General features: G+C 42.2%; 2 protein-coding genes across 6 annotated transcripts in view; one reads left to right on the top strand and one right to left on the bottom strand.

Annotated features, from left to right (window-relative positions):
• Window positions 1-22,178, bottom strand: part of LOC129009980 (voltage-dependent L-type calcium channel subunit alpha-1C) — a 716,779-nt gene that overhangs the window by 661,923 nt on the left and 32,678 nt on the right. The gene's annotated exons all lie outside the window — the stretch shown is intronic.
• DCP1B (decapping mRNA 1B) overlaps window positions 21,287-22,178 on the top strand; it is a 63,845-nt gene continuing 62,953 nt past the window's right edge. For 2 of the 5 annotated variants that reach the window (XM_054443601.2, XM_054443600.2), the window contains exon 1: window positions 21,287-21,649. In XM_054443601.2, coding sequence (XP_054299576.1) covers window positions 21,500-21,649 — 150 coding nt within the window. In that variant the 5' untranslated portion in view covers window positions 21,287-21,499. The remainder of the gene's footprint in view (window positions 21,650-22,178) is intronic. The other 3 variants (XM_054443602.2, XR_010127749.1, XM_054443603.2) reach the window with 3 other exon arrangements.

The following is a 22,178-nucleotide window of genomic DNA, read 5'->3' as shown; positions in this document are numbered from 1 at the left end:
TCCCCCATGAAACTTTCTGACATTGCCAGGCAGTTGGCTTTCTTCTGGTCTTTCAAAGGCTTTTGCACATATGTCTACTAGTAAGGTAATAATTTGTTCTGTTATTGTTTCCAGTAAATGCCTTCCCCCTTGGTTACCCTAGCGAGGTGCTACACAGGGGAATTATTTGTCTTTGTCTGCTCTGTGCCTAGCAAATCCTAGTAAATAACTGATAAATGCATGAATAAAACAAGTCAGGAGTTTAAAACCTGAGAAGAGGACAAAAATATGTGAAGTTAAATACTGAACAACGGAGATCGGTAATGGTTCTGCTCAGCCAATGAAAGAAATTGGGGGAGAATCAACAAGGTCATAGAAATCCCAAGGCTGGTATTTTAGGTGAAAGCTTCTCCAAGACGAGTTATTGGAGTCTTCAAAGGATGAAGAAGATTTGAGTCAGAAGACAGAAGATGGAACAGCATTTTGGGAGGCTGAGATGTGAGAGAATAAAGGAAAACAGGACGGCCCAAACTGTGTTGGGAGGCTAAAAGTAAAATGGGCCCAGAACCATTTTTGGAGGCTTAGAGTAAACTAAGTCCTCAACAAGGAAGTGTCTGGCCCTCCACTCTGCAGAGAGTGCAGAGCTGGAACGGGAAAAGTTGACCACCACATTCACCTCTAGAGTCTCTAACACACACCACAACACCCAGGGTACTCACCTAATGGATGTCAACCATGGCAGGGGGCAGACAGCACTGCCCCAGCTGTGCTGAGACATCACCGCCTGGAATCAGCTCTTCCAGATGTTGTGTGGAATGCAGAACCATGGAACATGTCTCTGCACGGCTGGAAGTCATCTTTGCAGTCTGAATCTAAGTCGGAAGTGACTCTTCCCACTAGGGAAGTAACCCTTGCCTTTACTACAACCATACAATTGCACAAAGAGACAGAGAACGCAGGGTAAGGGAACTGAGAGCAGCACTTTGTAGAGGCCGTGGGGAAGGCTAAGCCTGCCTTCCCCAGAAATAAGCGCCTGGAGCCTCCATTGTGACAAATGCATAAATGAAGTTTAGTACCTAATCAGAAGAACTGTGAAGAAAAGTTGGCACTCCAGAGCAATCCAAACAAGAACAGTGCAGGATAGTCAGAGAAGACCCAGACTGGACTAGCACAGAGACCACAGCCATGGCCTCACCAGCTGAGGGTCTGCACCAGCTCCTTGGAGGAGGAATGGGTGATTGGTGCCACAGCCTGCTTTGGTCTTCGTGGTTTGTTGCATATAAGTTCGTGGCCTACATGCATAGAGATCTCCTGACAGGTCAGAGTGCAGATGCTCTCTTCAGGCCCTTTGGTTCATCTTAATCAAATCCCAAGACACAGGCCACATGTCACAACCTGCTACTTGTCTGCCAGTGTCCACTCTCCCACATGGTTGCCCAGAGAAAAGACTGCATTTCCTACCTTTCAGTGGACTGAGTTCTGGTTGTTGGGCTGGGAGGGAAAAGAGATGGGTGCAACCTGGCTCTGACTCCCCTTCTTCCATCCTGCTGCCTGGACTGTGAACACAGTGGGAAGCCATCATGGGCCATGCAGGGAGGACAACACTCTAGGCGGGCAGGAGCAACAACACGGAAGGGGCCTGGAGTCTGACACGGAGACAGCCTGGATTGCTTGAGAGAGAAATAAATGTCTACTCCCACTAATTCATTGTTATTTTGGGTTTCTATTATAGCAGCTAGCTCTGTGTTCCCCATCTAAGGATGTCATCTATAAATACCTGGCCCAGGTGCAGCTGGCCTGACAGTCAGAGCCAAGATTCCTGAGCCACACGTGGAGGTCAGGAAAGAAGCCCCTTACGCAATTTTCTCAGAATGAGCCTCAGGTTTTCCTGTATATCATTCTGCCACAGGGTTTCTCATAATGAGCCTCAGGTTTTCCTGTATATCATTCTGCCACAGGGCTTGCAGTGCAGTAGATGAAAAGATCGAGGTAAATATCTCTGGATTGATTAAAAGCCTGTTCACTTTGAGCCAAGAGAAGGAAACCCAAGCTCAACATCTGTCGATTCCCAAAAGAGGGAGCCTCATAAAATTTCTGCACTGGGTACTACGTGCAGGGCTTAGCTATTGCCTAATTCAACTTCTTCCCTTAATCTGGGAAGATTAAACTAGGTGGAAACCCAGGTTTCCTGACTCCTGGTCCAGTGCTCTTTCCAAGATATCTTACTGCCACTTTGAAGGCATTCATAATCTGAATGAAGTCTATTAAGCAGCAAAACATAATATCAGGCCCTGGTGTTCTGAAGAAGGTGTTGGGTAGCTATGCATTCTTACATGTTACATCTGTCCTTTTTTTTTTATTGGCAACCATAAGCTGTGAGCCGCATTTACTTAGAAAGGCATATTTTTGTCAAACTGGACTTACTAAGATGACTGGAAGCAGACATCCAAGAAGCACAGTAAGTACCTCTCCCAAATGACTTGTCCTGGAATAGTTACTAACAGCGCACCCCTGCCTACTTTTGTGAAACCTGCATTCCTGGCATTTATGACAGGCTAAGGAAGTAATGAGGAGAGCCCAGAGCTTCCACATTAGCCAATAGGAGGAAGCTCTCACTCAGCAGGTGGAAGCTTCTCCTGGGGAAATCCTGGAGGCTCGTTGTTCCTGTCAACTACTATAATGTGCCCATAAATTTCCTTTGACAGGAGACACAGTGTCTAGGGAGTAGAAAGTGATAAAAACCAAAAATGTAAAAGCATTCCTGCCAGAACTCAGCCCTTCTCCATGCATGGCATTAAACATACAAGAAAGGAAGCCACTCTCCACACCCTACACTCCATCCCTGACCACTGGGGCTTTCCAGGATAGTAAGACCAGAAGCCACAGAACAGAGAATGGGTTCTAAAGTTCACTCCAACATATGAACCTACAGAACGACAGAACACTCGACGCACCACCACCAAAACAGGTGGTCTATTTGTCAGCTTGACTGTTTTCTTTCGTTTTTAATGGCAGACCCAGAACAAGTTAATAACTTGGGGGGCTCAGTGCAGAATAAAAACACAAGCCTCCCTGTTCAAAACTTATTAAGAATTTCAAGGCTGTGACAGCAGAGCATAAAACCAGGCTCAGAGCCCTTTTCAGTGGGAGACTGTACAAGTTGCATGTCCTCGAACCTAACCCTGGGTAGACTCTGCTTTCCACAGCATTCTCTTTTTATACCAGATGGAATGAATGATTTATTTGAGTACAATAAGTCTTCACTTAATGCCACCAATAGGTTCTCAGGAATTGTCACTTTAAGTGAAATGATGATATAAGGGTATTACAAAACTGGTATAACAAAACCCATTTTACCATAGGCTAATGGATATGAACAAGAGTTAAGGCTGGGTGACGTGGCTCATGCCTGTAATCTCAACACTTTGGGAGGCTGAGGTGGGAGGATCATTTGAGCCCAGGAGTTAGAGACCAGACTGGGCAACATAGAGAGACCCCTTCTCTACAAAAAATACAAAAATTAGCTGGGTGTAGTCACATGCACCTGTAGTCCCAGCTACTTAGGAGGCTGAGGCAGGAGGACCACTTGGATCCAGAGGTCCAAGTTATGATTGCGCCACTGCACTCCCACGAGGGTGAGACTCTGTCTCAAAAAAAAAAAAAAAAAAAAAAAAAAAAAAAAAAAAAAGTTCCTTAGGACATCTTTCTGGTCACAAAAACATTACCAAACAAAAAAAACCCCCAAATTTCTAAATAAAGACCAAAACACTTCTAATACTAAACATTGAAACAAATGTGAGCTATACATACATTTAAGAAAGATTACAGAAATAAGATAATTATTTACCCAAGTATTCCAGTTCCCCTGAACTCAGGTGGCCAGAGCCTGTCCTGGCAGCTCAGTGTGCATGGCAGGACCCAATCCTGGACAGAAGGCCATTCCATCACATAGAGCACTCACACACACACCCACACTCACTCATGCTGGGACCATGTAGACACAGCAGTTCACCTAAGTGCACAGCTTTGGGATGTGGGAGGAAACAGGAAAGGCTAAGGAAACCCATACAGATGTGGGGAGAACTTGCAAACTCCACCCAGACAGTGGCCCTGGCTGGGAATCCATTTTTTCTTCTCATCGATGTCATAATGAAAAGATGTTGAACAAAATAAATTTATTCAAAGACCTGCTGTACCTGCAATAGTCTGCATGTGTCCCCCAAAATGTATGTGTTGGAAACTTAACCTCCAATGCAATAATGTGGGGAGGTGGAGCCTTTTAGAGGTGTTTAGCTTCTGAAGGCTTTACTCTCATGAGAGGATTAATGCCACCATCAAAAGGACTTGCATGTCTCTGTCTTGCCTTCTGCCACGTGAGAAGCAGTAAGAAAGCCTTCACCAGATGCTGGAGCCTAGATCTTGGACTTCCCAGCCTCCAGAACTGTGAGAGAAAAGATGTCTTTTTTTTTTAGATGGAGTTTCTCTCTTGTTGCCCAGGCTGGAGTGCAATGGTGTGATCTCAGCTCACTGCAACCTCCACCTCCCGGGTTCAAGCGATTCTCCTGTCTCATCCTCCTGAGTAGCTGGAATTACAGGTGCCCACCACTACGCCCTGCTAATTTTTAGTATTTTTATTAGAGATGGGGTTTCACCATGTTGGCCAGGCTGGTCTCAAACCCCTGACCTCAGGTGATCCGCCCACCTCAGCCCCCCAAAGTGCTGGGATTACAGGTGTGAGCCATAGCGCCCGGCCAAAATCTTTAAAAATTACCCAGTCTCGGGTTTCTGGTATAGCAGCCTCAAATTGACTAAGATAGTGCTCTACCTCTGTGTATAAATTATCTGTAGCAGATCCTGACTCCTCTGCCTATAGTGTAGGTGACCCTGAGCAAGTTATTTAAGCTCTCTGAGCCTCAGCTTCCTCAACTGTAAGATAGAAACGACAACATAAAAAATGATCTATGCAAAGCTATTTGCAGTTGGTTATTATCAACTATTATTATTACCTAGCAAAAAGGCAGTTGATTAAGAAATGTACCGAGTGATAATTAGTGATTAGGAAGCGTTTGTGAACCCAGTATCCAGAAATAATTTTACCACTAGGGAAAAATAGTTGACGTGTAGATATTTTCCTACTTACCCTGGAAACTATTCTATGAAAGACTTTTCATGTATGGCCCCAAGAAGTCAGTTCCTGGCCACTGAGCAGAAGTTACTGGTAGGCAAATATTGGTTCCATACAGGGAAGAACTTTCTAATTCACCGTCTGTTGAGGGGAGCTAATGAGTTCTTCATGGCCAAGGGCATTCAAGGGGGCTGAACCACCACCTTGTCAAGATGCAGAGCAAATTTATGTATTAGGCAGATGGCATTCAAATTCTCCTCCACTCCTGAGAGTCTATGGATTTGGTGCAATTTCAGTGCTTCTATTCTGTAGCTATGATGTCTAATTTTATTCCTCCCGTGGCCCTCCACCAAATCAGCCCTTCTGTCTTCCCTTCTTTCCTGCTCAACCATTTCGTTGTAGCCAAGTGTACTTAGAGTCCCAGGAAGCTTTACAGCATCTACAGTTCTCCTCTCTTACTGTCTCCTCTGCTGCCATAAGTCGTCCACTTTCTCCCATTCCGCGGCAGCCTCTATTTTTATTCCTTTATTCTTGTTATATGCATGTAGCCTTACTTCAGGAAATTTGTGCTGATTACATGCTATGAGAGGGGAGGAACCAGAGCTAAGGGTGCAAGGCACCGGTTTGGAGACAAACAGCCCTAGGCATCCAAACCAGCTCTCTCAGCTACCAGGGGTGACACTGGACAACTTAGTCAATCTCCCTGACCCTCAGTATTGTATCTGAAAAATCTAGAAAATATCAGCACCCAGTTTATAGAGTTTTTCTGAGGTTTCGATGATCTAATACAAGCAAAGTGCTTCACATGGTATCTGGCACATAAGTAGTCCTCAGTGAAAGTTGGCGGTTGTTATTATTGCTGTCCACCAAAGAGCATTTGTTAATGGCATCATATTCTTGCCTCCTTCAGTTTCCAAGAGAAGTGTGTGTGTGCACTTATGTGTGCATGTGAGAGAGGGAAAGAGAGACACAGGAGATATACACACACTCTCAGAGAGAGACAGAGAAAAAGTTCTCTGAAAGAAATGTATACCTTTAAACATTTGTCTTTCATACTATTTTAAAGCTAACCCTCCATATTCATGGTGCAATGCTGCATAGTAAGAAACATAAAAAGAAATTTAACACATGGTTCCTCCCTGCAGAAAGTTTAAAAACATGAGAAATAAACGTAAACCATCTACCACTGATATCTTAAGGATTCAATTAAGTGGTAAATATTAAATACATGTAGGTACATATTTCATATTTTAAAATACTTAATATATTATGGACACTAAAAACTAAATCAATCTGTGAGCAAATCAAATGATTGCTATAGTTAACAGTATCCCCTCACAAAAATACCATGTTACATTAGAAGCCATCCAGATTTTCTTTCTTTCTTTCTCTCCTTCCTTTCTTTCTCTTTCTGTCTTTCTTTTTCTTTCTTTCTCTTTCTTTCTCTCTCTTTCCTTCTTTTCCTTCCTTCCTTCCTTCTTTTCCTTCCTTCCTCCCTCCCTCCCTCCCTCCCCCCCCTTTCTTTCCTTTCTTTGTTATGTTTATTTTAGATACAGGGTCTTGCGTTGTGGGCTAGGCTAGACTGCAGTGGTGTGATCATTGCTCACTGCAGCCTTGCATTCCTGGACTCAAGTGATCTGCCTCAGCCTCCTGAGTGGCTGGGAGTACAGGCACGTGCCACCACACCCAGCTACTTTTTAAAAAATTTTTGTAGTGATGGGATCTCACTATGTTGCCCAGGCTGGTCTTGAACTTTTGGGCTCAAATGATCCTCCCACCTCAACCTCCCGAAGGGTCAGGATTACAGGTGTGAGCCACTATACCCAGCCCCAGATTCCATTTCTAATCCTCAATCAGCTCCATCTCTACTTTTCCCTTTGTACTGCCAACCTATCAAACCATAGACACACTGAGTTCAGAGCCAAAGATGTAACTCAGAGAGTCACCCAGTTTGGTTTCTCCTTTTCCCCCTTCAACAGCAGCCATGAGAATCCAATCTGTTAAGGGAGAGTGACACATTTTGCTCCCTCATTAGATAATGTTTAGGGAAGGGTTAAATTTTGTTTTTTAATTAAAACCTTGGGACCACTTCTTTAGCTGTTTCAGTTTATTTGCATGTTTGTAGGAGAGCTAGGTTAGGAAAGAAAATCCAACGTTATCGTAAGGGAAAACTTCTATCTTCTGTTTCATCACGATCACTCTACTCACATGTAAATTTTGAGCACAATACTATATTTTTATAACAGATTTACTATATATTAAGTCAAGTTCCCTGTCCCTGCCAGGTACTGGCCAACTGAACTGAGTTTTCTTCCCAAATTAGTTGAGTCGTGCTTATTAAGACAGAGGGCCTGAATGAGCTCCGTCCCATCATTGGCTGCTGCCCGTGCAACGCCCACGCATGGCTCCATCTCGGTTGATGGAGGAAGCGCTCGTCCACAGCCATAAACTTCAGCTTTCCTTGCTCTGTTGCTTTCATCCTGACTGCCTCTCAACATTCTGGCTTCCCCCTCCAGCCGTGGTGTACTGGAGCCAGCTTGTACTAGTTTGTGAGAGAATATTTTTAAATTTTCAGAAATTTTGCCAGCCGATTGTTCAACATGGCCAGTATAAAAACTACATTATGTAAACTTACAACTAAATAAATTATATTAGAAACAAAGAGAATAAATACTCAAAAACTCCTTCCTTCCTAATTATTTTACTACATTTTACCATTCCCTTTGCTCTCAAGGTTGCTTATCATACACGTTAGCCTATGCTATCTGCGTGGTGGAAATAGCACACCATGGTAAACCACTGCTCAACTCTCCCTAGCTCCCTATGCAGCAGTGTTTACGTGGAGATTCTCAAATCAAGTCATCGTAAGAGTATTTACAACAGGGAGGTCAGTAAATGTGACACATCCGGGCTTGATTTATTGTTCTGTTAATTGTTTAGACCACGGGTCTGCAAACTCTGGCCTGTGGCCTGTTTTCCTGTGTCCCTTGAGCTAAGAATGGTTTTTATGTTTTCAAAGGTTTTAAAAAAATATTCAGAACCTCCCATTGGTAGACATAATAGTATTGTGTTGAGTCTGTGTAGAAGGCAAGCAATGGTTTTTCTCATTTGTGGTGCTACTGCCTTCAAGCCAAAATGGGAGCCTCCCGCTGGGCTCTTCTTGCCTCTTCTGCCTCCTTCCTAATTACAATGAGTCTGGAATGAGGACACACCGACAGCTGACTCTGATGGAGCAGAAGGCAAATGGAATCCAGTCCTCTCACTATCACAGTCATACCAGCTCCACAGAACCAATAATAGTAAAAATATGTTTTTATCAGTAGAGGCATTAGGCCAGGAAAAACAAAAACAAAAAACAGAAAAAAAGATACATTGACTGAAACCATGCTTACATCACCATGTTTAGTGGGTATCTGGCAATTATCTAGGTAATTGGATCCTAAGTAGCCAGACCATCTCTTCTCCCCTCACCCCCTGTGAAAAACTCTATCTGGAAGCTTAATGATCTACATTACCAAAATTAACTGGGTAGCTGTAAAAGCTAACTGAGTTCTTTTATTTTTTAAGGGTGATCGGTTATCTCTGTATCATTCTGAAACCCACAAATGCTTGAGAGTTCTTGAAGGGGCTGTCCCCATTTACAGCCAAGCTAAAAAGTACTAACGGAATTCTTTAGGTGATTACTAACAAGGCCACGATTAAATTTCAAAGCTGAAAACCAGCAGAAGTAGAACATTTTAGTTGCTCTTATTCTCTTTTTCCCCCTGTGTGCCAGGGTTTCCGCTGCTACCTAGCATCAGAATGCCACCATCTTGGTCTCACGTAGGCCCTCAGTCATCTCTTCCTAACAATTACCCTGTGTCCAGCCTTTCCAATTTTCTAAATTGTAGCCAGAATTACCTTTCTGAAACTTTGATGTCACTTCCCCTTTCAAAGACTTTTCATTGTACTTCATTGCCTAGAGAATAAACTCCAAATTCCCAAAGTCCAAACATGGTCCCAGAAGACTCCTAACCACCCAGCGCCAGCCAGTCTTTCCAGAGTTGGCTATATTCTTAAGGAACAGGAAGCTTCTAAACCAGTGCTTCCCAAACTTGGAGGTACATTATAATTACCTGGGAGCTTTAAAGAAACTCAATGCCCAGGCCACGTCCTACATCAATTAAATCAGAATGTCTGTGGGTAAAGCCAGTGTCTGGCACCTTAGGTAATACCAAAACTATATTAGGATTTTGGTCACCCAGATTGCCTGGTAGATCAGGTACTGTTCTCAGAAATGTTTTAAACAGGTGGGCATGGTGGCTCACGCCTGTAATCTCAGCACTTTGGGAGGCCGAGAGGAGCAGATCACCTGAGATCAGGAGTTTGAGACCAGCCTGGCCAACATGGTGAAACCGTGTCTCTACTAAAAATACAAAAAATTAGCCAGGCATGGTGGCGGGCACCTGTAATCCCAACTACTCGAGAGACTGAGGCAGAATTGCTTGACCCCAGGAGGAGGAGGTTGCAGTGGGCCAAAATCGTGCCATTGCACTCCAGCCTGGGCAACAAGAGCAAAACTTTGTCTCAAAAAAAAGAGAAAAGAAATGTTTTAAACAAACCCATTGTCACAATCAATACATTGATATATTGTACAATAGTTTTAGTGTATCTCCTCCACTAAACTTTAAGCTCCTGGAAGGCAGGGTCTGTATTTATTTCGTTGTACTGATGATATTTAGATAGTACTCGGGACCTGATAAGTCCTTGGCACCTAATAAGACACTCAACAAATGTTTGTCAAATCAAAGAACAAACAAATGAACAAATATATGAATGATTTCAACCAGGAGACACCAAACTAAGAAATGAAGTCATTCATGTCTTTTTGAATAAAGGTAATTATTTGAAAGATGGCACACCCCGTTTCCCACTGAATTGATCATTATAAGCCTTGATAAATCCTCATGGTAGAAAGAGCATTGCCTGGAAATTGGAGACCTGAAGTCTAGTCCTGTTCTGTCATTACCAAATAACAAAGTCAGTGATTTGTATTTATTAAGTGCTTGTTATGTCCCAGGTACTTTATTTGTATTTTCTTGTTTAATCCTCAAAAATAATCTTACCAAATAGATATGATTAGCAACCTCATTTTATCGAGAAGGAAGCTGAGGTTTACCTAGGACAAGTGAACTGCCCAAGTCCCATACTAGCTGAGCCAGATCTGGACCCAGGAAGTGCAGAGGCTGCCAACCAGGCTGTCCAGTGGTTCTCCATTCTGCCTGCTGTTTGAATCACTTTGAGACTGACCAGGGCCCAACTTCAGAATCCTATTAACTCCTCTGGATGAGCTCTGGCCATGGGGCTTCTTTTTAAATGGCTTCCAGCAATTTTAAAGTGTGGCCAGGGTTGAGAACTTTTGCTCCAGGCTCTCTCTACTCTAAGCCATTGTATCCTCCCAAAAGCCACTTCTCTGTGCTTCAGTCTCTTCTGTACGAAGAGGTGGCTGAAGCCACCTATCTTGGCAATACTTCTAGCTTGAATGCCTACAAATTATCCCTGCCCTTGCTCCACTTCCCACCTTAGGCCCTGGCAAACAGGGGACTCCTAGACTCTCCACATCTGACTCCAGACAGCTTTCCCCTGAAGTTTTCAGCCTCCACTACAGAAAACTTGGGGCTGGGATAAGCTAACACAGTCTTATTTTGTTATATGCTGTACAGCAAGTAAAAGCTGTAGCTTCTTAAGAAGAATAAGGATGATAAATGTAGCCCAATGGGTGCCCCTTGTCAGCCGTAATTGAGGATGGTCTTTCGGCACCAGGTAAAGGGAGAGAGAGTACAGCAGAGTCCCCTGACTGGTAAACTAGCCCTTTCATAGACCGACATGGTCTTCTCAGCCCTGCCTCAGAGGGATGCGTTTGGAGAAGCAGAAGATCCAGTCTGTTTTCTTGGGAAAGGAAACTCCAAGAAGGAGAACAGGAGAAAGCTGAGCAGGTAAAAACTACTGGTGGCTCAAGGATATACTATTTGCATAGGTGAATCCCTGGGCCAAGACCTGCCAGCCCATAAGCAGGAAGGGATTGCTCCCATTCCCAGTGCTCTTGGGAGGCTCTTAGTCTGACTAGCTCCAAGGCCAGTGGGGACCAAGGTGGCTTTAGGATGACACCTATGGCACTACCCAGACAAGTCTCTGGCTCCTCTGTAAGGCCTAAAGCTCAAACCAACCAGAAAAGTCTTATGTCCAAGAATAACTGAGACCAGCCTCTAACTCTTAGGACCATTCCACTCTGGTCTAGGCACAAAGACAGGTTGTACAGTGTCTTCAGGTCGATACACTTGGCAATTCATTTAAAGAAACTGGAGCCTCTCTTGGGCCTCTGCCATGCTCCCATAGCATCCCAAACTTTTCACACTCAACACACTTTATTTTGATTACCTGTTTATGTGTCCATTTTCCCCATGAGACTCTAAGCTCTAGGAGGGCAGGGAATGTGCCTGTCTTGTTCACTGCAATATTCCCAGCTCCTAGCCCGGTGCCTGTCTCATGGTAAGAGCTTAATAAATATTCATTGAATGGACAAGTGATTAAATGTAAAGGTTATCTCATAAGCGAATAAGCAATACTTGCTACCTACTCCATGGGGAAGCGCTGAGCCATAAGTTGCTATGCTTATTATAAGAACTCTCCCATTATAGACTAAACACTGGCTTATTTGGGTTAAAAAAAAAAAAAGATGCCTATTTTTCTGACAGTTTGTTGTTTTCTTCTAAAGTCCATATAATTTTTAATAAGAGCGAACAAAACCAAACAGTGGTTTCAGTGTTTGGGGTTGTTTATAAATACACTAATACTGAAGGCCCACGTAGCCAGCCCTGTTAACAACACGGGCCTGGCTGGCTGCAGTCCTGGTCACTGCTCCTAGGAGTCTCCATAGCAGCAGGGGAAGGTCAAAGCACTGGGAGAGGGCTGTTTATTACCAACAGGAAATGTGGAAAACACCCTGCCCTTTAATCTTCAAATTACCTCAAGGAAAACAGAAAACAATGTTATCATCGGACATTATCCACAGAGAAAACAGAGCCTTCTGTGGATGCTCAAACCCTACTTCTAAAGCCTCATATTTTATGATTACATCAAAACACTTAAAGTGTTTCTAAGAGCTCTTTCAGCAATACTCACAACAAGCACAAAAATAAATGTTATAACATTATCTCCTTATTAGAGATAAGAAAAACTGGTCTGGATTCTACGTAATTTCTTCCATACCCACAGAAGTGGGTGAGAACCTACAGATGCTGCCTTCCAGCCCACAAGGCTGCTACCACTGCCCTCTGCCTTACCTCCAAAGACAGTCACAACAGGTCCTGAAAACACCCAAGATTCCCGCATTAGTATCAGAGCAGAGATCTGTATCTGTGTTTTTTGCATCATGCTCCTCGTCCCAAGATCCCCAAGGACATCACAGAAATAAATCAGGGGCCTGGCAATGGCGATATGTTAAAAATTAAAAATCACAACCATTAGTAAACCAAAAAATGGGGAGCAGTAATTCTTTGCTTTACATTAGTACATTTTGTTATAAGTGCCTCTATAAATGATAAAGTACTAATTTTTGCTCTGGAACTAAGTAGGACTCTTTTGTGCAGGATATAAATCTTGCTATTCTCAGGAGCAATGGTCAATGACTAAACATTCATGGAGACCTATCTTCATACCAGGCAGGCGCTTTATATTCTAAACATGTCACAGGCATTATATTATCTAGTTATCACAGTAACCCTAGCAGGTTGCCATTATTGTTGTCTCTATTTTATAGATGAAGAAACTGAGGCCCAGAGCTTTAGAGTCTCCCCAAGTTTACACAGCTAGAGGGAGATTGAGACTTGGGTTTCTTTGACTGCAGAGCTCATGCTTGCAATCATTTTGCTGTATTGTCTCCAAAAGAGAAAGACATTATGCCACTATGGCTAGATTTAATTTTCTGTAGTTTAGGGAGATTGAAGGAATCCCAAATCCCAGAAAAATCAGTCAGCTAAAGTCACTCAGAAATATTTCTGGTCATTTAGGTGTCCTCTAAGCACAAGGCCAAAAATAACAGTGATTTAAATGACACTGGAGTAGAAATACAGGTCACATCCAATTACAATGGATCTCAAGGGAGCATCCAAGCTCTTATTGTGTCCTGGAACTTTTTATATTAAATATTGCTTTCCCCAACTACTAGAGGTCTCACTGATCCTCCTTCCTTTTCTCCAAATTCTGGTACTTGCCTGTACATCACAGCTGAACCCTTGATTATACACTATCTTTTACTGTTCACTATTTTTTCATGTATGCTAGTCTTTTTCTCCTCAACTAGATTTTAAATTCCTTGAGAATAGAAACTGGGCTTCCAATCTATTGTGTATTTATAATGTGCACAAACCAGGTGCCTACTAAGCATATAGAAAGTTCTCAATATAACTTATGTGTTGATTTGTTTAAATAATATAGGCCAAAAACCTTTTTCTGTAAAGGACTAGATAGTAAATATTTTAGGCTTTGCAGATCACATGGTCTCTGTTGCAACTACTCAACTCTGCTCTTGCAAGGTGCAAACAGCCATAGACAATCCAATGAGCACAGCTGTGTTCTAATAAAACTTTATTTACACAACAGGCAGAGGGCCAGATTTAGCCTGTGAGCTGTAATTTGTCAACCCAATATAAGATATTTATGATAGGCTTGAGGGACCGGTAAGGAAATATTCTCAAATCTCAGCATTATAGAAGTAGATACTATACCTTCCCTTCATCCCTCTACCCCCTAGTCCCCAATATTAGAGTTCTAGCTCCTGACCAAGCCAAGTATTTTTCCAAAGCCTCTCATCTTGGACTTAAGGTTAGTTTAGCACAATATTTTGCAGTTCAATTACCTTTGGGGCTTCATACATCAGTTTAAAAAGAGAAAAATCAATGACAAGGTGAAAAGCTGACATAGTAGGTTGTAAGAACAATAAGTAATTACAAAATTCTTCAAATGCATTCCACCCAGGAGTCTCTGACACTCTTTCCCAACTGCTTCTTACAGACTGCCATGCAAATCATCACAGGTGATTTGAAATACTCATTTCACCTGGATTAGCAATCTACAGAGACAGCCCATCCACCCTGGCAGGAAACCACCTACAGGACGGCAAGGGGAAACATTCCTTCCTCCCCACAACAACAGCTTTCCTTCGAGCATGAGGGAACACAACAAATGGAAGAAGAAAGGCTTTTTGGCCCTTAGTTTTGATTTAACATTAAAAAGTCTTTAATGGGCTGCTTCCCTGGCCTAATTTCAGTGTGAGCTGTTTCCTTAAACAAATTGTTCAGTATTGTTTCTGGGCTTCTCTACATGTTTGTAAAGATTTGATATGCATTTGATATGAACAGAGGTAGCTGAATAGAGAACCACAGGATTTGTAGCTGCGTAGCACTCTTCCAATTCAATCTCTTTATAACACAGAGAAGTGAAGTGACTTGCCCAGAACTGTGGGTTCTTTGCTCAAAGCAGATAATCATTCAGGTCATCCCTCTATGACCTTAGTGCTATGATAATGAATCAGCTAGCACACACCTAGTTAATGTGAAAGACAATCCGGTGACAACCCTCAACACTCCTCCATGTCCCAGGACAAGGCTCCTTTATGTGAAATCAGCCACATCCAATATCATCTTCCTCAATAATGTGACACAGAGCTGCCTGTGTTTTCAGAGGCATGGCCAGCAACTTCCGTTGTCCTTTCCATGGTACACTGAGAATAAAACAGAGATTTGTCTTCTGCAAATCTCTTTTTTTTTCTTTGAGACTGAGTTTCGCTGTTATCTCCCAGGCTGGACTGCAGTGGTGCAATCTTGGCTCCCTGCAACCTCCGCCTCCCGGATTCAAGTGATTCTCCTGCCTCAGCCTCCCGAGTAGCTGGGATTACAGATGCCCACCACCACGCCCAGCTAATTTTTTTGTATTTTTAGTAGAGACAGGGTTTTGCTATGTTGGCCAGGCTGGTCTCGAACTCCTGATGTCAGGTGATCCGCTCATCTCGGCCTCCCAAAGTGCTGAGATTACAGGCGTGAGCTACCGTGCCCCACCTCTACTTCCTCTTTCTTAACATCTTTTTCTCCCTGTTGGTAATCAAATGACTGATTACTTTGAGACTCGTGGACATTGGGTAGCACTATCAAGTCTTTGCATTTTAAGCCAATGATCTCTTCATGTGGAATTAGAGGTACTTCCTCATATCTTAGGGTGATGCCCAGAAATACAAAGAAGCAAATCAAAAGGTGTAGCTATTGTAGAGATCCTCTAGACGCACTGAGCCTTCATCTGACTCCTGACAGTGACAGTAAATTAACAGATTTCATGGGACTGGCAGAGAGAAGCAAAGAGAGTGGTCAATTCAAGAGTGGTCTCTCCACTCCAAAAAGCTCTAATTACCCCAGTCCCCCTCCAGGTCAAGTTAAGAGAGGTCTAGTCCAGGGAGCTATAAGGCCCAGACTGGAGAATTTCTGACCTTTTCAAAGGTACAGGTTACCTCTTACCCTAACAAAAGCCCCCCTGGTAGATGTCTGCCTGCCCCACATTCCCCAGTCTTCACCCCATATTTGCCCCTTCTCATTCTGCTCTGGCTCGCAAACAATTGTTTCAAATCTTAATCTTTTGTATAACCTTGCAGAACAAAGAGCTATGTCTCATATTTTATCTTCCTCTGTGAAGTTTCTGATAAATATGTTTTAACTTGCATTCTTTATCGTATAAAATATTGGGAATGTGCTGCCTTGGGAATTAACATATTTTTTGTCACTTATGCAGAATTTTTTTGATTTGAACACTAATTGGGTAATTGGATTAAAAGTATCCCTTCTGGGCTTCTATTAGAAAGAATAATACTGGTCATGAAACTAATAATAATGATGATGAAGATAGCGATACTCTCACTACTACTAATTATAATAGTTTTGTTTTTTTTTCCATTTGCAGTACATTGTACAGATTGCAAAGCTTTTTCTGGTACATTTTCTCACTTGATCTCATTTACCCAGTGAAATTGGTAGAGCAAATATTATGTTCCCCAAGGTATAGGTGAGGTCATCTGTTGAAGGTCACGTAGATTGAAAGAGGTGAAACTAGTTTCCCTTTCCAGGAGGGGGTGCCCTTTCTACTGTGCTCTGCTGCTTAAAAAATAAATGAACCATGCATTGAAAACAACTGATAACACACTGCTTCAAACTGTTCTCCACAGGGAGAGAGAGAGTTAATTGTTCACTTCTATCATCCTTTGGAATAAAATTCCTAGCAAAAAAAGGGCAACTCATACAGATGGCAAAAGCACAGCATCAGAGGCTAAGTCATCTCAGAATCACAAATTCTTAGGGGCATCCTGAAAGCTCCTCTCTTCCTCTCCATTCTAACATATTCTACTACAGGACAAATGCCAGACTTAGAGGGTATTTACACAACAAAGAAAAGAGTACTAATAAAGCAGACTGTGTATTTGTGTTTTAAAATTGTGATGATATAGTCAATCTCTATTTGTATACAAACATTCATTCATGCCTACAAAACCAGTTTTCAGTTACATTCTAATTTTCAAAGAATCTAAACATACTGTCTTCTTACAATTACCTTAATTGATTAGGTGCCGAATTTTGTCTTACTCAGTCATTGCCATGGTATAAAAATCCCAGACCCAAACATTATTTTTTTATCATACTACAAACTTGTTTTAAATTGCAGTATCCAACTTTATAAAACCAAGTGTGAGCATATGTTTAATCTCATAATGACAATTATAATATAATCATGAAACCCGAAGTCACCAATATTTGTCCAAGGTATCATGATGAGGCTTATGGAAACACAGTGGAAGTACGCCAGCACTCTGGACGCCAACAGAAATGGAAGTTACATGGATTAAAAAAGAATTTGCCTATTTGAAATGGTCTTTTACTAATATCAAGCCTGCAACTTAGTCTATTTGGATAAGTGACGATGACCTGGTTTTACAAACACAGATTATTCAAATAGAAAGAAGGCAGAAGGCTGGCGTCATCCTAGAAGGTCAGCGCTTTAGGCCTTCGGGGGGAGGAAAAAAGAACAACAAAAAAAAATAAAGCTCTGTGGGCCAGGGAGATGAACAATATGGCAGTGCTGAAGTCATTGCCACATTATTTATCTTTTTTCTCTGAGTATGATTTCCAATCTTCAAGAGTTTTTTTGTTTGAAAGTTAAAAAACCAAAAACCTTTCCATGTTTTTCTATCTCCCTTAGAATGTAAAATCTGAGAGATCAGGACTTGCTATTGCACGTTCTTTTATCCCAACTTGGATTTCATTATTTTATAAATCATGAGCTCTTTAAAAAATGCTGACATGTAATGAGTAAATTCAACTAACTCAGGGTTTAGTTCAAAAGAATAAGCATTTATTGAATCTCTATTATGTACAAGGCATTGGACCAAGTGCTAGGGAGACTACATGGGTGATAAGCACATAAAAAATAACATCTCCATCCTGAGCAACATAATGAGACCCCATCACTACAAAATATAAAAAACACTAGCCAGGCATGGTGGCACCAGCCTGTGGTCCCAACTACCTGGGAGGCTGGGGTGGGAGGATTGCTTGAACCCAGGAGGTCACGGCTGCAGTGAGCTGTGATCGTGCCACTGCACTCCAGCCTGAGCGACAGAGAAAGACCCTGTCTCAAAAAATAAATAAATAAATAAATAAGTAAAACTTTATGAACCATACTATTTCCTCCTTTTTGTTTATCTGTCAAGAAACTCAAAGCTCAATTTCTTGTTCAATTGCAATAATGTTTTCAGACTAGATTTTCTATAACAATTCTCTTTTATTACAATGACTCTTTGTTTTTTTTTAGAATTGGAAAAAATGTATATGTAACTTAGTAAATAAATAAGTCTAAGTCAGGATAAAGTGAGTTAAGTGCCACAAGAAAAATCGCAACCGAATGCAATGAGGATTCATAGGCTGAAAGGATTGTATGGGAGAAGACAGGAGGTGCGTTTTCCAGGAAAAGGTCATTCCAAGCTAAGAAGACAGATGGGCAAAGGTACAGAGATGGGAATGTGTAAGATACCTGGGAGAAAAGAGTTCATATACAAGGAGGTTAGAACAGAAGATGGGTTGTTTCATTAACTCTAAACACACAAAAAATTAACTCTTCTCTACTAAGGGTCATATTGGCATGTTGTTCACATATGTGAAATTTTCCCCATAAGCAAAGTAAGGGTATCTTCATCTTACTCATCAGTGAGATCAAAGACTGGAGATCACATGATCATGTAATTTCAGCACAGACACAAGAAGCAACAATAAATCATGAAGAATTAATGAATTTCATCAAGTGAGCACTCAATAAATGATTTGCAATTGTAGTCATACAGATCACTAAGACCTGTATACACTTTTGTTTTATGAACATTTAAGCTTTTACAATGGCCCCCATATTGCCTGTCTTCTCTAATGAGCTCAAAGCAATTCGTTCTTTGGAGGCCATGATCTATTCTTTACACTTTAAAGATGGAAAGCCTGAAAAATTATGAGGACAATGATCTGTGTAAGGATCATGGAACCTAACAGACAAAAGAAAAACAATGCCTCATTACATGTATGACGGAAATGCAAAGTAGAATCTGTGGGTTCATGCTGAAAAATCAAAATTAGAACAGCTAATCAAGTGAGAGAGTGTGACTAGTTCAAGAGTTAATCACAAAATTCTCCATTGCCCATATTACAGATTAAACTTGTTTTTTGAAGCACATATGTGATTAAGAGCAAAGAGGTCAGTAACACTGGAAAAAGGTAGTGAACTAACACGGAAAGTTGTCTAGTCAGCTTTGTGTGGTTGCTCAGTTGCTGTAGCCGTATGTTTTTCAAACTACGGGTCACAATCCATTAGTTGCTCATGAAATCAATTTACAAAGTCACAAATAGCATTTTAAAAAATGTCTGTATACTTAGTATTGAAACATTTATTCTAGTTAATATCAGGTATAAATATATAAACATATGTTCTCAGTCAGACTGCAAATGACCCCAGCCTCAGTAAAAAAAAAGTTGTTTGAAAGCCATTGCTGTATTCTTCCCCACTGGGAAGTTAGGCTTGGGAGTCAATAGGACTGAGACTCCAAAATGCAGCTTAACCAAGAATTTCAGTACAATTGAAATTGTGACTGCAAAGATTATATTGCAACATATTATTATGAGAGGGTACGTGTGCCGTATATATGATATTCGTATATCAAATAGGTAAGAATTTATGAATGTGAGTAATAATGTCTGCACAGTTGTTCTAATATTTAATGCTAGATAAATGGTTTAGATCAACCGTTCTCAACTTTTTAGTCTCAAGACTCCTTTACACTCTTAAAAATTATTTTTTAAATTACTTTTTATTTATTTCATTTTTGAGATGGAGTCTCGCTCTATCACCCAGGCTGGAGTGCAGTGGCAGGATCTCGGCTCACTGCAACCTCTGCCTCCCGGGTTCAAGCGATTCCCCTGCTTCAGCCTCCTGAGTATCCGGGATTACAGGCGCCTGCCACCACTCCTGGCTAATTTTTGTATTTTTAGTAGAGATGGGGTTTCACCATGTTGGCCAGGCTGGTCTTGAACTCCTGACCTTGTGATCTGCCTGCCTCAACCTCCTAAAGTGCTGGGATTACAGGTGTGAGCCACCACACCTGGCCCAGTCTTAAAAATTATTAAGGACTCCCTCAGAGAACTTTTGTTTATATGAGTTATATCCACCTATATTTACCATATTGGAAATTAAAAATAACTTTAAAGACCCCGGGCTATGTGTGTTTTGTTTGGAGTATATGAAGAAACTCTGGCCTCATATGTAGATACTGTAGTTGGAAAAGAGATGGATATTTTAATAGAGTTTTTCAGATAATTGTGGATATTCTTCTTGGATAATAAACCAAAACTCGATAAGCTGGAGTTTCTCAAAGCTTAGCTGCAATGTACTATCTGAAATCCTATTAACTTTTCATACTGTTACATTAAAAATCCATTAGTCCACCTTGTGCTTGAATGGATCTTTTGCCTGTGCATGATTATGTAGCATGAGACATCGGTCTTTTGGAAAATATTGGACCACTGAGTTAAGCAGATATTTGAGATATTGACACTTTCCATTATACAAGATGTGTTAAAATTGCGCTCATTAATATCATCACTGATCTTATCAGAAAAAAAAATTAAGTACTGAGATGTCAAGCTCATGGCAGTAGATACACATTTTCTAAACTTTTAATTCTGGCTTGAAGGCTTAAAAATTATCATTGGCAGCAGTAATTGTCCCTTGTTTTCCTGAAAGTGACAGGCACACTTCATGTATTTTCAGAAAAATGTCTGTCAAGTACCTGTTTGAATAATCATAGTTTGCCCATCTTTCTTTCAAGTAAAAATGTTTTATGAAAATAAAAACATGAATTCGGCCTACAACTCAAGCACAGAAGTATTTTCCGAGACAAATATGACACACTTCATTCTGCAGCAGACGTGCTTTATGCCTATTTCCTATTTTTTCATGCAGAATGTTAAAAAGAATTGTACCCAAGGATTAAGCTTCAATGAAATTAATAATTTTTACTGCTTATGAAGAACACCATCAGGTGACACTGACTCTCTAGCTTCTTTTTTTTTTTTTTTTTGTAACTGAGAGTGCAGGTTAGTGACGCGTACTTTGACTAGCAATACAGTTTGGTGCCCCTGCCTTGATTGGGTTAAGCCACCAGCGCTTTTAACCACCATTGTCTGCAAAACGTCACCACAGTGAAGAAGTCAAATAAGTAAGTCTCAGCATTGTCATAAAAGGTTTTTTTTTTTTGACCTTGCAGATCCCCTGAAAGGGTCTCAGAAACTCCCAAGGGGTTCCAGGACCACACCACACTTTGAGAACCACTGGGTGTTAGGGCATTCAGAAATCAATTCAGTTCTCTTTCTCTTCAGAGTTCTCGATGCTCGAGGCTTATTTTTTGTGATAGATTTGATCACTGAAGCGCCAAAGAAAAGATATGCCAAGGCGTCGAACACATCCAAGAAGGAAGTCCTACCGCGCACACAGCTCAAAGGCTCGAGCGCGAAGGAAAACAGCTCTAGGAGAAAGAAACGGGATGCCTAGGGCAGGCCTGGGCTTGTCGTTGCCAGTGGCAACGATCCTCAGTGGGCGGGACGCGGCCATCGATTAGTGAGGCCTTGCGTCTGTCGGCGGGCAGGAGGGTGGGGGTGACTGGAGCCGGAAGGCCTCCGGGGCCTTGTGGTCGCCGTGGGTTCTCGGTTGCGAGGCAGCTCGCTCGTTCTGCGATCTATTGAGAGTGGCTTCCAAGAGCCCCGTGCCTATGTCTGGGAGGGAGGGAAGATGGCAGCCGTGGCGGCAGGCGGCCTGGTGGGGAAGGGGCGCGACATCAGCCTAGCGGCCCTGCAGCGCCACGACCCCTATATCAACCGCATCGTGGACGTGGCCAGCCAGGTGGCTCTGTACACTTTCGGCCATCGGGCCAACGAGTGGGTGCGTGCGGACGCGGCGGAGCAGTGCAGACCAGGGTTGGGGTGGAGGCGGGGGGCGTCAGACTCAGGACTTGAGGACCCGGTGACAGGGAGGAGACGTTGACGCCCTGGAAGTGGGTGGATCTGGGGACTGAGGCCGAAGTTGTGGAGATGGGGTCTCGGGGGTTTGGGGGAAGGGAGGCGGATCTGTGGAGCTACCTGGAGTTGGGGAAAAGACTTAAATCTCTAACGTACCCAACGCTGGGAGACCAGACCGATCGGGTACCGCACCGTAAGAGCCGAAGGAAAGGAAGGACCTGATGCCTTATGGCCGGAAGACCGATGTGCTCGAGAAAGTAAAGCAGAGTTCTGTTACAGTGAATCTGTGACTGTGGGGGAGGCAGGGACAGCAGACGAATAAAAGTGCAGAGTTCTGATTTTGGAATGTCAGTCTTAGATGGGGCAAAGAGAAATCAAAACTTGATAGAAGGGGAGAAACCTGCAAGTTGTAAACTTAAGGGGAAACACCAAGAAAAGAGCCAGCCTCGTCA

The sequence above is a fragment of the Pongo pygmaeus genome, chromosome 10 (assembly GCF_028885625.2).
Source record: "Pongo pygmaeus isolate AG05252 chromosome 10, NHGRI_mPonPyg2-v2.0_pri, whole genome shotgun sequence".
NCBI lineage: Eukaryota > Metazoa > Chordata > Mammalia > Primates > Hominidae > Pongo > Pongo pygmaeus.
The sequence above is the reverse complement of the archived record's forward strand: the minus strand, read 5'-3'. Positions and strand labels throughout refer to the sequence as shown.